This window comes from Babylonia areolata, chromosome 4 (assembly GCF_041734735.1).
Source record: "Babylonia areolata isolate BAREFJ2019XMU chromosome 4, ASM4173473v1, whole genome shotgun sequence".
In the NCBI taxonomy this organism is placed as follows: domain Eukaryota; kingdom Metazoa; phylum Mollusca; class Gastropoda; order Neogastropoda; family Buccinidae; genus Babylonia; species Babylonia areolata.
The window spans coordinates 45786204-45802962 of record NC_134879.1 but is presented as its reverse complement, the minus strand read 5'-3'; the positions used below and the strand labels follow the sequence as shown (position 1 = coordinate 45802962).

Genomic DNA, 16759 nt, shown 5'->3' with positions numbered 1-16759 from the left:
AGGCTTTTTTTATTTTTTATGTGAGAGCCCTGTTATGCGTCTCCGTAATCGGCTGGGCTATAACTATAATCAACACGAATTAAAAATTCGTCTATAGTTGGATATTAACGACCAATCATCTTGAGAGCGAAAGAGAAATAGATCGTTAATCTGCAATCATAAAAAACCGAGTTCATACATTCATTCGTCCGTTTTCATTCATTTGTACATTCCTTCCTTCCTTCCTTCCTTCATTCGCTAGTTCTTCTGTCCTCATTCGTTCAAGGCCTGACCAGCGCGTTGGGTTAATGCGAGGGTTCGGCATCTGCTCTTTTTTATTTTATATTTTATTTTATTTCATTTTCAGTTTTATTTTATTTCCTTTAATTAAAAACAAACAGTTGGTGTGGGGTAGCATATAAAGATAAGTCTGCACGCCTTAAATAAACCTCCTTGTAACTAATAATAATGATAATAATAATAATAATAGGGTTTTTTTTTATATTGCGCCTTTGATTAAAATACAGTAATGCTCAAGGCACATTACACGAGTAAAATATAACAAAATTAAAAACTCTATACACAAAATCACAACCACATGCTCCAAAAATCGCCGAAAACCATTCCGTGTGAACTAAACATTCACCGTAAACAGCCGCGAACTGGACCAAATATCTTCTACGTAATTAAAAAAAAACCAAGCATCAAAGCATACACAGACGAAATGCACGCACACAAACTGAAACTCATTCGTTCAGTCGTTGTTGTGCCTTTCAGAACGTGAGCCTGGAGGTGCGTGACGTGAACGAGCCCCCCACCCAGATGACGCTGAGCGGACCCGGGGTGGTGCCGGCCACAGTGAGGGGGGAGCAGGGGCTGGGGGAACTGACCGTCACTGACCAGGACCGTGGACAGTCACACACCCTCGTCATCCGAGGGCCCAACTCTGACCTCTTGGCTGTGAGATGCTTTTTTGACTCGCTTGTGTAAACAAAGTGAGTCTATGTTTTAACCCCGTGTTCGGTTGTCTGTGTGTGTGTGTGTGTGTGTCTGTGTGTCCATGGTAAACTTTAACATTGACATTTTCTCTGCAAATACTTTGTCAGTTGACACCAAATTTGGCATAAAAATAGGAAAAATTCAGTTCTTTCCAGTCATCTTGTTTAAAACAATATTGCACCTCTGGGATGAGCACAAAAAAAATATAAAAAATGAAGCCTAATTATATGCAAACTGCATTTACTGTTATATTTATATTTTTTGTATTCTCTAAACTTGGCACTTTGATCTGATATTCTGACCCAACAACAAGAGCAGTCATTATTATCATTTTTTGTTCAAACAGGAACTTCTTTTGCTAAGCATGGAAGTTTTTATTTATTTTGCAAACGTTTTGGTGCAGATAGTAAAAAAGGGAAATTACTCTGTAATTAATGCTAGGGGACTTAATTCGTTTTAAACTGATCTTTCTCATCTTAAACATTACATTTTGAAATTATACTCAATACATAAAAAGCTTGGATTTTTTTTGTTTAAGTGTATCACAAGTGAGTCTTGAAGGCCTTGCCTCTCTTGTTAGTCTTCAAGAAAATAGGAAAACGTTTGCTTGTGTGTCTGTTTGTTTGTGATTATACGGCGTACTCTGAAGGCCATATAGGCACTATTGTTGATCTGGCAACCATTTCATTTCATTTATTTGTTGATTATTTTTAGTTTTGTGAAGAAAATTGTTTCCGTTTGTTCACGTTTTTTTCTGTTTTGATGTGGTTTTGTTTCTTTGTCTCTTTTTATTTTCATTTTTTGTGTGTGCTTGTTTGTTCTTTCGTCTCCCCCTTACATTTTCGCTTTTTTTGCTTCTTTCTTTCGTCCTGTGATTATCTGTTTCTGCTTTTTATAGATCAAATGATTACCATGGTTTGCTTGCCTGGCTGACCTCATTTTGTTCGCCGATTTCCTTCACTGGCGATGCATTTTAAGCAGGCATCGTCATTTCGTACTTATAACAAAGAACACATGTCTCAGCGATTGAATGGACCTTTTTTTCACTTTTTAAAACTTCTATGTATGCTTTTTTTTTCTCTCTTTCTTTTCTCTTGAATATTTTTTCACTTCCTTCCTTCCTTCCTTCTCTCCTACCTACCTTCCTTCCTTTACCCCTTCCTTCCATCCTGTCAGATACGGTCCGGCAACCAGCTGGTGCTGACCAGACCAGTGCCCACAGAGGTCCTGTCCATGCCGTCCCCCGAGGTGACGTTCACGGTGACGGCAACAGACAACGGTCAGCCGCCCCTGTCCATGCGGCAGACCTTTACTTTGCCCGTGACCCACGTGGACCTGAGGGAGCTTCGGCTGCCCGAGATCGTCCTCAACAACTCCCGGGTCCTCGAGGACGACGTGCAGGGCACAGTCGTGGGCGCCATCTACGACCTGAACGACACGCTCAGCGGGGCCGTGCTTTTCTCCCTGGTGAAGGACGAGGAGCGTTTGTTCCGGGTGAGGATTGTGTGTCACGTGCTAGTCAGGCCATGAGAGACTACCTTACGTTCGTGTTAAACAGTTGTATGAAATAAGATAGAATAACTAAACTTTCTAAGTATTTTGTCATTGCATTCCGTTTCGCATACTAGGTATTTTTATTTCTGTAAAGCTGAAAGTGTAGATAATTCCAGCAAAGTGTGTTCCATGTTCAGTGGATGAAACAAAATTTACTATCATAATATGCAACTTCAAACACTGCCACGCCTTTTCTTTTTCAGAACCCCTGTTCATAAATTGTATAAACCTTATTCTTCTGTGTCCATACATGTGGCATCCTTTGCTTATTCTTATGAAAATAATAATGATCTTTCTACGCTGTTTTCAATAGTTTTAACTTGATTAAAGATATTTGTATGTATTTCATATCTTATTATATTATTATTGTTATTACGTTTTTCTTACATCGTTACTATTACTACTGCTGTACCTGCTGCATTTTTTAAAAATCTATTTTTTTTTAGATCCGTATCTGATCATTCTTCCCACCACAATTTTCCGACGCCCCTCTCCTCAGTAAGATTTCATATGATTTGACATGACTTATCATATTATCATCACAATATCTGTTTTTCCACACGACAGCTTGAACTTGCAGAGGGGCTTGTAGCCTTTTGACATTGTGTTCTCTTCGACTAATATTTACAACTGGCATTCAGCTCCGAAACGGGCCCTTAAGTTTCTTCTGTTTTAGAGTTATGCATCCGTGTGAATGACTGGTGTGAAAGCGCTTAGATTTGTCTCTGCACAAAATTCAGGGTTATATAAACACTATCATTATTATCATTATTTTACAGTAGGCTGGGCTGTAAGCAACATAACTGGGTGTGTTCTTTGGGCAGATCGAAAACAACCAGGTGCTGGTACTGTCACGCAATATGTCCATGTTCACGGGCCACTCGGCAGAGGTCACCATCCAGGCGCTAAACTCGCGCACTGGCGAGACTGCACAAAGAACGATAACTGTGCTGGTGAAACGCTCCGACAAGTGCTATAAGGATGGTCGGACGTGCGATGAAAATGCCCGCTGCGTGGCGCTGTCCGAGGTTGAGTCCCAGTGTCAGTGCGACGATGACTTTAGCGGGGATGGGTATGATGTTTTTTGTTGATTTTTTTTAAAGGCGACCTCCAAAATTATCATTGTAGTCGTCTTCATCGTCGTAATCATTGGCTGTTGAATTAGTGGTAGTAAGCACAGGCAACAGCAGTAGTTGTGGAAGTACCAGACGTATTCTTCTTCTGCGGTAATCATTTTCTTCTTCTGATAATTGTTATTACCATTGTTAATAGCATCTTCTTTTTCTTCTTAGTAGTAGTAGGAGTAGTACGGATACACACACACACATACACACACACACTCACACACACACACACACACACACACACACACACACACACACACACACACACACACACACACTAGTAGTAGTAATAGTAGTAGTAGAAGGAGCAGCACGGACACACACACACACACACACACAATTAAACACAAATTCACGTTCTTGGCATCTTCGTCAGTTTGATTTTGTAGCATATTCATCAATAACATTTTCATTTCTTATCTGCTCATTAGATTTTTTATTCGCTTTCTTAATCTTCTGCACATAATATTTTTGTATCAGATCAGTCTATTTAACAGACTGGATGTGAATTTTAAGAGCACGCACTCGTGCAAGCGCGCGCGCGCGCGCGCGCACACACACACACACACACACACACACACACACACACACACACACACACACACATATATATATATACATACATACATATCAAGAGGCTATATAGACACACACCAACAAACCCGCACACAAACACACATCGAGTCATAGTTACACCTCCTTTCTCCCACACACAGGTACACGTGCGAGCAGGTGAACGACTGTGTGACAGAGGAGGGCGGGTCGCCGTGTGTGCACGGGGACTGTGCGGACGGGGTGGAGGAGTTCCAGTGTGAATGCCCACCCGGCTACAACGGTCCTCTGTGTGAGGTCAGTTCCTGTGTGAATGTCCACCCGGCTACAACGGTCCTCTGTGTGAGGTCAGTTCCAGTGTGAATGTCCACCCGGCTACAAAGGTCCTCTCTGTGATGTCAGTTCCAGTGTGAATGTCCACCCGGCTACAACGGTCCTCTCTGTGAGGTCAGTTCCAGTGTGAATGTCCACCCGGGTATAACGGTCCTCTCCGTCAGGTCAGTACCTGTGTGAATGTCCACCCGGCTACAGCGGTCATCTCTGTGAGGTCAGTTCCAGTTTGGATGTCCACCCGGCTACAACGGTGGTCTCTGTCAGGTCAGTACCAGTGTGAATGTCCACCCGGCTACAACGGTCCTCTCTGTGAGGTCAGTTCCAGTGTGAATGTCCACCCGGCTACAACGGTCCTGTCTGTGAGGTCAGTTTCAGTGTGAATGTCCACCCGGGTATAACGGTCCTCTCCGTCAGGTCAGTACCTGTGTGAATGTCCACCTGGCTACAGCGGTCATCTCTGTGAGGTCAGTTCCTGTGTGAATGTCCACCCGGCTACAACGGTCCTCTCTGTGAGGTTAGTACCAGTGTGAATGTCCACCCGGCTACAGCGGTCCTCTCTGTGAGGTCAGTTCCAGTTTGGATGTCCACCCGGCTACAGCGGTCCTCTCTGTGAGGTCAGTTCCTGTGTGAATGTCCACCCGGCTACAACGGTCCTCTCTGTGAGGTCAGTTCCAGTTTGGATGTCCACCCGGCTACAACGGTGGTCTCTGTCAGGTCAGTACCAGTGTGAATGTCCACCCGGCTACAACGGTCCTCTCTGTGAGGTTAGTACCAGTGTGAATGTCCACCCGGCTACAACGGTCCTGTCTGTGAGGTTAGTACCAGTGTGAATGTCCACCCGGCTACAACGGTCCTCTCTGTGAGGTTAGTACGAGTGTGAATGTCCACCCGGCTACAACGGTCCTCTCTGTGAGGTCAGTTCCTGTGTGAATGTCCACCCGGCTACAACGGTCCTCTGTGTGAGGTTAGTACCAGTGTGAATGTCCACCCGACTACAGCGGTCCTCTCTGTTAGGTCAGTTTCTGTGTGAATGTCCACCCGACTACAGCGGTCCTCTCTGTGAGGTCAGTTCCAGTTTGGATGTCCACCCGGCTACAACGGTCCTCTCTGTGAGGTCAGTACCAGTGTGAATGTCCACCCGGCTACAACGGTCCTCTCTGTGAGGTCAGTTCCTGTGTGAATGTCTGCCCGGCTACAATAGTCCTCTCTGTGAGGTCAGTTTCAGTGTGAATGTCCACCCGGCTACAATGGTCCTCTCTGTGAGGTCAGTACCTGTGTGAATGTCCACCCGACTACAACGGTCTTCTCTGTGAGGTCAGTTCCTGTGTGAATGTCCACCCGGCTACAATGGTCCTCTCTGTGAGGTCAGTTCCTGTGTATGTCCACCCGGCTACAACGGTCCTCTGTGTGAGGTCAGTTTCTGTGTGAATGTCCACCCGACTACAGCGGTCCTCTCTGTGAGGTCAGTACCAGTGTGAATGTCCACCCGGGTATAACGGTCCTCTCTGTGAGGTCAGGTCCAGTTTGGATGTCCACCCGGCTACAACGGTGGTCTCTGTCAGGTCAGTACCAGTGTGAATGTCCACCCGGCTACAACGGTCCTGTCTGTGAGGTTAGTACCAGTGTGAATGTCCACCCGGCTACAACGGTCCTCTCTGTGAGGTCAGTTCCAGTGTGAATGTCCACCCGGCTACAACGGTGGTCTCTGTCAGGTCAGTACCAGTGTGAATGTCCACCCGGCTACAACGGTCCTCTCTGTGAGGTCAGTTCCTGTGTGAATGTCCACCCGACTACAGCTGTCCTCTCTGTGAGGTCAGTTCCTTTGTGAATGTCCACCCGGCTACAACGGTCCTCTCTGTGAGGTCAGTTCCAGTGTGAATGTCCACCCGGCTACAACGGTCCTCTCTGTGAGGTCAGTTCCTGTGTGAATGTCCACCCGGCTACAACGGTCCTCTGTGTGAGGTCAGTTTCTGTGTGAATGTCCACCCGGCTACAGCGGTCCTCTCTGTGAGGTCAGTTCCTGTGTGAATGTCCACCCGGCTACAACGGTCCTCTGTGTGAGGTCAGTTTCTGTGTGAATGTCCACCCGGCTACAGCGGTCCTCTCTGTGAGGTCAGTTCCAGTTTGGATGTCCGCCCGCCAACAACGGTGGTCTCTGTCAGGTCAGTACCAGTGTGAATGTCCATCCGGCTACAACGGTCCTGTCTGTGAGGTTAGTACCAGTGTGAATGTCCACCCGGCTACAACGGTACTCTCTGTTAGGTCAATTCCTGTGTGAATGTCCACCCGGTTACAACGGTCCTGTCTGTGAGGTTAGTACCAGTGTGAATGTCCACCCGACTACAGCGGTCCTCTCTGTGAGGTCAGTTTCTGTGTGAATGTCCACCCGACTACAACGGTCCTCTCTGTGATGTCAGTTCCAGTGTGAATGTCCACCCGGGTATAACGGTCCTCTCCGTCAGGTCAGTACCTGTGTGAATGTCCACCTGGCTACAGCGGTCATCTCTGTTAGGTCAGTTTCTGTGTGAATGTCCACCCGACTACAGCGGTCCTCTCTGTGAGGTCAGTTCCAGTTTGGATGTCCACCCGGCTACAACGGTCCTCTCTGTGAGGTCAGTACCAGTGTGAATGCCCACCCGGCTACAACGGTCCTGTCTGTGAGGTTAGTACCAGTGTGAATGTCCACCCGGCTACAGCGGTCCTCTCTGTGAGGTCAGTACCAGTTTGGATGTCCACCCGGCTACAACGGTGGTCTCTGTCAGGTCAGTACCAGTGTGAATGTCCATCCGGCTACAACGGTCCTGTCTGTGAGGTTAGTAACAGTGTGAATGTCCACCCGGCTACAACGGTCCTCTCTGTGAGGTCAGTTCCTGTGTGAATGTCCACCCGGCTACAACGGTCCTCTCTGTGAGGTTAGTACGAGTGTGAATGTCCACCCGGGTACAACGGTCCTCTCTGTGAGGTCAGTTCCTTTGTGAATGTCCACCCGGCTACAACGGTCCTCTCTGTGAGGTCAGTTCCAGTTTGGATGTCCACCCGGCTACAGCAGTCATCTCTGTCAGGTCAGTACCAGTGTGAATGTCCACTCGGCTACAGCGGTCCTCTCTGTGAGGTTAGTACCAGTGTGAATGTCCACCCGACTACAGCGGTCCTCTCTGTGAGGTCAGTACCGGTTTGGATGTCCACCCGGGTACAACGGTCCTCTCTGTGAGGTCAGTTCCAGTTTGGATGTCCACCCGGCTACAACGGTCCTCTCTGTGAGGTCAGTTCCTGTGTGAATGTCCACCCGGCTACAACGGTCCTCTCTGTGAGGTCAGTTCCAGTGTGAATGTCCACCCGGCTACAACGGTCCTGTCTGTGAGGTCAGTTCCAGTTTGGATGTCCACCCGGCTACAACGGTGGTCTCTGTCAGGTCAGTACCAGTGTGAATGTCCACCTGGCTACAACGGTCCTCTCTGTGAGGTCAGTTTCTGTGTGAATGTCCACCCGGCTACAACGGTCCTCTCTGTGAGGTCAGTTTCTGTGTGAATGTCCACCCGGCTACAGCGGTCATCTCTGTGAGGTCAGTTCCTGTGTGAATGTCCACCCGGCTACAACGGTCCTCTGTGTGAGGTCAGTTTCTGTGTGAATGTCCACCCGGCTACAGCAGTCCTCTCTGTGAGGTCAGTTCCAGTTTGGATGTCCACCCGGCTACAACGGTGGTCTCTGTCAGGTCAGTACCAGTGTGAATGTCCACCCGGCTACAACGGTCCTCTCTGTGAGGTTAGTACCAGTGTGAATGTCCACCCGGCTACAACGGTCCTCTCTGTGAGGTCAGTTTCAGTGTGAATGTCCACCCGGCTACAACGGTCCTCTCTGTGAGGTCAGTTTCAGTGTGAATGTCCACCCGGCTACAACGGTCCTCTCTGTGAGGTCAGTTCCAGTGTGAATGTCCACCCGGGTACAACGGTCCTCTGCGTCAGGTCAGTACCAGTTTGAATGTCCACCCGGCTACAACGGTCCTCTCTGTGAGGTCAGTACCAGTTTGAATGTCCACCCGGCTACAGCAGTCATCTCTGTCAGGTCAGTACCAGTGTGAATGTCCACCCGGCTACAACGGTCCTCTCTGTGAGGTTAGTACCAGTGTGAATGTCCACCCGGGTACAACGGTCCTCTTTGTGAGGTCAGTTTCAGTGTGAATGTCCACCTGGCTACAACGGTCCTCTCTGTGAGGTCAGTTCCAGTTTGGATGTCCACCCGGCTACAGCAGTCATCTCTGTCAGGTCAGTACCAGTGTGAATGTCCACCCGGCTACAACGGTCCTCTCTGTGAGGTTAGTACCAGTGTGAATGTCCACCCGGCTACAACGGTCCTCTCTGTGAGGTCAGTACCAGTGTGAATGTCCACCCGGCTACAACGGTCCTCTCTGTGAGGTTAGTACCAGTGTGAATGTCCACCCGGCTACAACGGTGGTCTCTGTCAGGTCAGTACCAGTGTGAATGTCCACCCGGCTACAACGGTCCTCTCTGTGAGGTCAGTACCAGTGTGAATGTCCACCCGGGTACAACGGTCTTCTCTGGGTGGTCAGTTTCACTGGTGACTGTCTCTGTTGGCTTCACTGACGGGGTTTTTGACGTAGTGGTCACTGCGAAACCTGTGGAAATACCATGCAGGTGGTTTTGTAAAACGCTTACACATACACTCACCATGCTCAACTCATGCGCACACACACGTACATACACACGAAGTCTCATACGCATACTCTCTCTCTCTCTCTGTATTTCTCTCCAAGTCTCTCTCTCGCACAAACACACCCACCAAGCATTGACGGTGCTTTGAAATAAACAAACGCACCACCGCTCAATGGAATACGCACCACACTCGTATTTACACGAGTGGGCTTTTACGCCTATGACAATTTTAACCCCGCCATGAAGGCAGCCATACTCCTCTTTCAGGGGTGTGCATGCTGGGTATGTTCTTGTTTCCATAACCCACCGAATTCTGACATGGATTACAGGATCTTTAACGTGCGTATTTGATCTTCTGCTTGCGTATACACACAAAGGGGGTTCAGGCACTAGCAGGTCTGCACATATGTTGACCTGGGAGATCGTAAAAATCTCCACCCTTTACCCCACCAGGCACCGTTACCGAGATTCGAACCCAGGACCCTCAGATTGAAAGTCCAACGCTTTAACCACTGGGCTATTGCGCCCGTCTGTTGCGCAAATGAAACGAGGGGATTGAAATTGATTTCTCTTCTATCGATAATTACTTACTCACAATTCCTTTGACACCACCAAACTAACCCCGCACCCCCATCCCCCTCCTTCCCACAGGCAGACAGAGGAGCTCACTACCAAACTATCGTCGTACTGATTTACCCATCTATCGATAATCACTTACCTACACCTCCTTCGACACTTCAAAATTATTGTCATACTGATTCACCCATCTATCGATAATCACTTACCCACCCCTCCTTCGACACTTCAAAATTATTGTCATACTGATTCACCCATCTATCGATAATCACTTACCCACCCCTCCTTCGACACTTCAAAATTATTGTCATACTGATTCACCCATCTATCGATAATCACTTATCTACACCTCCCATCTATCGATAACCACTTACCTACACCTCCTTCGACACTTCAAAATTATTGTCATGCTGATTCACCCATCTATCGATAATCACTTACCCACCCCTCCTTCGACACTTCAAAATTATTGTCATGCTGATTCACCCATCTATCGATAACCACTTACCTACACCTCCTTCAACACTTCAAAAATATTGTCATACTGATTCACCCATCTATCGATAACCACTTACCCACCCCTCCTTCGACACCACTAAACTGACCCCCCCCCCTACCCCCTGTGCTTCCCACGGGCAGATAGAGGAGGACAAGGCGGACCCCTGCACACACGACCCCTGTGGGGAGGGATCGGCGGCCTGTCTCCCGGACCCTGCTAACCTCACCGCCTTCACCTGCACCTGCCTGGACGGCTGGCAGGGACACAGGTGTGACCGCAGTCAGGACGACTGCCTCACGGGCAGGTGTCACGGTGCCAACAGCACCTGTCTGGACCGTCACCTCACCTACCTGTGTCTGTGTGAGCCCCAGCGTGAGGGGCCCAGGTGAGTGTGGGGTGGAGGGTGAGGATGGTGATGATGAAGTGGAAGGGTCGCTGTCTTACCTTGCACATCAGAGCCGCGGCGTCAGGGACAAAGTGAATAGTGGGCTGAAAAGGTGGTGTTTTCTGGTGATGGTGATGGTTACTGTCATCTCACTTATCGTTGTGGCTTCTAACGTCAGTGAGGCTCAGGCGGGTGGAAGGCGGAGTTAAGGTTGGTGTGTATATGTGACGGCGACGGCCATTGTGGTGGTAACATTGTAAGACATATATCTCCTATACATGTGTAGTTCATACTACGATCATCGCGGATCAAGGTAAAGGGAAAGAATGTGTGAACATAAAACACTAAGGGTGTGGGGGAAATAAAAGCGCTTTAAGCCTTAGAAATAAAGGGCAAATATTGTGTTGAAGTGTTGACCGTGTAACTCCAAAATCAAAACTACACGTACCCCAAATCGTTTGTCAAAAGATGCATATTGAATGTTAAACCCAGCTCTGAAGGTTCACACCTAGCAGCCAACCAAGAACCAACCATCTAACTGTTACCCCTCTGCGAAAGACTGGTAGATGAACGATCTGCTAGTTTTCACGAATTTAATCGAATAGTTCTTTTTCTAACTGTGTTCCGATGTGTTTATTGGTAACCCCGACTGTGAATTATACGTATTTGATCTATGAGAGAGAACAAAGAGAGAGATTTGAAAAAAATAATCGCTGGAGGATCATAATTATTATCGAGCATTACCTATAACTTTTCTTTTTCAGGTGCGAATACCTAAAGGAAGCTTGTGCGGGCGAGCCGTGTGAGGAAGGACAGGTGTGTGTACCAAAGCCAGGCAGCGTGGAGCACACCTGTGTCACGCATGACTTCACCATGTCTTTTCTGTTCCCCTGCCGTCAGTCTGGCATCACTGATATGGAGGTAGGGATGTGTGTGTGTGTGTGTGTGTGTGTGTGTGTGTGTGTGTACGAAAGTTGTCGTCTTCTTCAAATCTATTATTATAATTATTATGACTGCATGTTGATGTCTTCACCCTTTCTCACCGTCATATCTTTCTCTTTCATCCATCTCATCAGCATTGTTTATGTCCTCATATCACCATCACTGCCACTTCCACCACCACCATCACTACAATCCACGTAATCAGTTGCTACTGTGATATCAGCTGAGGTGAGCCAGTCAACCAGTCAACTTCAGATTGACAGTTCTCTTCTCGCCTGTCTTTAGAGGTTCTCTCCCAAGAGAAACAGTTGAATCAAAACATATCTGTGGGCGTAACGGACAGAGAAGCACAAAGCAAGCTGAAACTGAACAGGTCATTGGGAAGAGCGAATCGTTCGAGGGATGCATTATACACCGAATTAACCCCTTGCTCTGTATTGAGTAGCAAACGATGTGTTTATTCGTTGATGGGCGCAATAGCCGAATGTTTAAAGCGTTGGACTTTCAAACTGAGGGTCCCGGTTCGAATCTCGGTAACGGTGCCTGGTGGGTAAAGGGTGGAAATTTTTCCGATCTCCCAGGTCAACATAAATTATGTGCAGACCTGCCAGTGCCTGAACCCCCTTCGTGTGTATACGCACGCAGAAGATCAAATACGCACGTTAAAGATCCTGTAATCCATGTCTGCGTTCGGTGGGTTATGGAAGCAAGAACATACCCAGCATGCACATCCCCGAAAACGGAGTATGGCTGCTACATGACGGGGTAAATAAACAAAACGGTCACACACGTAAAATGTTAAATGTTACATGTTTGTCTGAATGTGTAGGTGTGTGTGCCTGAAATCTGATTGAATGACACAGGAAACGAATGATGAGCGCCCAATGGCGGCCGTAAGTCGGCTCTACCCAGGTAGGCAGCCTGTTGTGTAAATGACTTCGTGTTTGTAAAGCGCTTAGAGCTTGGTCTCCGACCGAGGATAGACGCTATATAAGTATCCATATCAATTATGTTCATTTCATCATCGGCTTTTCTCCAAGAAACAGCCAGTTAATTTGGGTGTATAATGTGTAGACTTCGGTGCTAGTTTTGTTGTTCCCGGACCAAACCCCAAGATACTGAGATTCGCTTATTCAAACCACTTCAACAGGAAACGAATCATCTGACAGCAGATTGTAATGAGAACACAACTATTCCTAGACAAGGAGCTGAATGGAAGCAGGGGTTATTTCCCTTAGACCACAGTCTGAAATGATTCAAATGACTGGAGAATCGATTAAATAAATAGATAAATAAATAAATAAATAGATAAAAAAAAAAGAAAAAAGATAGATAATGATAAAGGAATGGCTGTGGACATTAAGATTGCCATTTTCTCTTCTTTTCAGATATGCCAAGCTCGTTTTCTGGACTTTGTGAGCTTCTATGGTCGGTTCAAAACCGCAGGAGTGCAGGTGTACCTGGCGCGTTGGGCAGAGAAGGCAGGTGGTGACCAGGTGAACGTGACGATGGTGGCAGTGGATGCAGAGGGGTTGGTGTACAGCAGGGCGGATGTGCTTGACGCTCTGCACCACACCTGTCAGTCCATCAGTGAGTGATTTCTGTCCGTTTTAAGGATGGTGGTTGAAAGACGACGATTATACTTGTCATTCATTCATTCATTAACTGCTTTCCTTCCTTAATCCACACGCACTTCACCTTACATACAGACACAAACACAGACACACAGACACTCACACTTTAAAAACAGTCATAACTAAGGTGATAATCACAAACGATACTGAGATCAGTTTAAAAGACGCTACAAGAAAGGAAAGGAAAACACACACACACACACACTTTAACTCATTACTTATTTTATCTGACAGTAACCCTCCCAGGTTGTCCCACTCACACCCCATAACCCAACAACACCTCCTGATCTCTGAAACACTGTCACGAACATTATTCTCCGTAACGTCAAGTGTTCAGCATTGATTCACATGACAGTGAATGATTGTCACTATTTTTATATCTCAGCTAGCTTGGGCAGTCCACGTGTTGGCTGTATTCGTCTGTCAATTGCAGTGGGGTGGTGGTTATAGCAACTGTCGCCAAACATTGACTCAGGTTGTCTGTTTTGTTACTAAGTCCTTCATTTTGAATCCTAATAAGTCATTGTAACCTAATGTGGTTTGATTGAATGTTTCTCTTTGAAACCTTTTATACATTTTTTTTCACATGATAATCATGACTTAGACCATATTGAGAACGTAGGGATGATGTTTTCAAATGCAGTATTTTCTACCGCGCACGTCCTCAGTAAATAACTAACGATGACAGTGACGACGATTGTTGTGACAACAGCGAAGGTGTTAATCATGACTTTGAAACCTATGGACAAAGCTGATGAAGAAGACGATGACATCACTGACGATGATGACGACAGTGATGAGAACAACATTGGGGACCACTGACTGAAGCGAATGCATGTTGCAGAGACAGACGGACTGAAGGAAACGACGTTCTGCCCAGCCATTGAGACAGAGTACGGGAAACTGCAAGGAGAGGGGAACGGGGAGGGAGAGGGAAATGCTGAGGGGAATGAAGGGCTGCCTATTGGAATCGTAGCTGGGGGTGGTGGAGGTAAGTTCGTAAATATATGCATGCATGCACGCACGCACGCACACATACACAGGCACACATACACACATATACATACACAGACACACAAAGACAGGGAGAGAGAGAGAGAGAGACAGACAGACATTTAGACAGTTAGACAAACACAGACACACATTCACACGCACACACACACGCACACGCACACTTACACACACACACACACACACACGCACGCACGCACGCACGCATACAAACAAACTAACAAACAAACTAGCGTATATTCGTGCAGTCTGTTACACACACACACACACATACACACGCACATACACACACACACACACACACACACACACACACACACACACACACACACACACACACACACACACAGAGTGTCACGTCAATACCACCGCACAAACAGGCAGTGAAATCGTATGTAAATACATGTCTGACATCTTCATTTTCAGGTGCACTGGTGCTCATTATTGTCATAATTATCGTCGTTATCGTGCTGAAAAGGAGGAAAAACAAAGCCGATAGTGACCAGCAAGATATCCAGGTTAGTTGCCGGAACAGTCAGTGATCCATATTACAGGTTGATATATATCTATAGATATGTAATTGGAACTGCAAAATTGTATGCAGAAACACACACACACACACACACACACACACACACACACACACACACACACACACACACACACACACACACACACACACATTTTTTTTTACACAAATCCCAAACATTTTCTAAATTTGACACCAGCAGCACATTCAAGACAAATTACAAGTCTAATGTATAGAATTCGTTTAAATGCCTTTCGTAGAAAATTTTCTAAAAAATATAAAATGTATATGCGGTAAGCAAATAACTGTAAGTCATCTACTCATTCATTGTCCGAGCATAAGACCGTTAATTCCTAAAGATGTAGTTGATGACTTTTCTTCCAATATTTCATTAGCCACTGAAAAGATTTTGAATGATTATTCATTGCTTAGAATGTTTTCGGAAATTTTAAACTCCAGTCCAGTTGGTATCCTCCTTTGATGTGTTATAATTAATGTTGTTATTTATATTTACATTGTTATAGGTTAATACTTGTTGATATGCATATACATATTCTCCTTCCCATGACACCTCATTCAATACACACCACAATCTCTTTAGACCTTTTTCTTATAATATACTTTTCCTCTGTTACATAACATGAATATATTTTTTTTTACACTAATATTCACATGCATTCCCTTTCCTTTATCCACTTCTTTTCTCCTTTCCGTCTAAAAACACTTATAGTGAATAGACGTTAAACTGAAGATAAAACACACACACACACACACACACACACACACACACACACACACACACACACACACACAGGTATCTCGCAGTTCCATTTACATGATTACCTCTGCCTCTGCGCACATGTTGACTCATTAAGTGTACACAGAAATACGCTCATAAACACACGCACCCAAGCACGTATAGGCACGCACACATAGGAGAATTTGAACTTGCAAAGCACACACACACACACACACACACACACACACACACACACATGCACACACACACACACACACTTTCTTTATGTCTCTCTCTCTCTGTGTGTCTCTCTCAGAAACAGACAGAACGATAACGACAGAAAAAAGCAGTCGTGAAAAGAGAAAGAAAGGAAGAAAGAACATTTTCCGAAAGTGATGTTTATATTAAAAAACTGTTTAATAAAATCTCTCTCCTTTCTTTCTTCTTCTTCTTCGTTCGTGGGATGTAAACTCCCTCATTCACTCGTATGAACACGAGTGGGCTTTTACGTGTATGACCGTTTTTACCCCGCCATGTAGGCAGCCATACTCCGTTGTTGGGAGTGTGCATGCTATGTTTTTGTTTCCATAACCCACCGTTGATTGTTCAGTGTGAATCTGCCCTTTCTTTCCTAAGATAATGTAAAGGTCTTATACATTACAGAATCACGCCCTCACCCCAAGTTCCATTGAGGACCACGATTCAGCACTGGGCGAAGAAGAATCCTCCAGAACAGAGACCTCCCAGCCCCTGTAAACCGCTGCACTCGGCACAAGGAATCACAGGTGGACATGGAATAACACGGGTTTTCCGGAACAACTGTGCATGTCCACGGCCCCCCCCCCTCCCCCCCCCTCTGAACTATGGGTCACGGATAAATGAGAACATGTCGCTTTCATTTTGATTAGGGTAAAATGTAGGGTTTAGGTTTTAACAAATAATTGTTGCACAGTTATGTCTCTGTCCAGTCCATAAACATTTCTGGTACTTTTTTTCTGGTCGTGGACTCTTCGATATCCTTTTGAAGTTCTGTCCCAGGATCGTGACTCAGAGATCCTTGAGAGTTTGACACGAGCGTTGCAGTGAGTACGTCAGTCTCTGGGCGTACAATTATGCAGTGGATGCGACAGCGATGTGGCATTCGAGGCGGCCCATGATGTCTGGAGCGACAGGGAATCTGAAGCAGCTGTTGTGGTTGTGTGCAAGAAAAGGTTGAGAGAATAAATAAAAGTA

At 46.2% G+C, this 16759-nt stretch overlaps 1 protein-coding gene across 1 annotated transcript in view; it reads left to right on the top strand.

Moving 5' to 3' along the window:
• LOC143281468 (protocadherin-16-like) overlaps positions 1-16447 on the top strand; it is a 120821-nt gene extending 104374 nt beyond the window's left edge. The window contains exons 60-69 of the mRNA XM_076586679.1: positions 757-939; positions 2155-2472; positions 3357-3604; positions 4373-4505; positions 10427-10671; positions 11436-11592; positions 13002-13203; positions 14092-14238; positions 14685-14776; positions 16190-16447. Coding sequence (XP_076442794.1) covers positions 757-939; positions 2155-2472; positions 3357-3604; positions 4373-4505; positions 10427-10671; positions 11436-11592; positions 13002-13203; positions 14092-14238; positions 14685-14776; positions 16190-16282 — 1818 coding nt within the window. The 3' untranslated portion in view covers positions 16283-16447. The remainder of the gene's footprint in view (positions 1-756; positions 940-2154; positions 2473-3356; positions 3605-4372; positions 4506-10426; positions 10672-11435; positions 11593-13001; positions 13204-14091; positions 14239-14684; positions 14777-16189) is intronic.
• Positions 16448-16759: the final 312 nt, after the last annotated feature.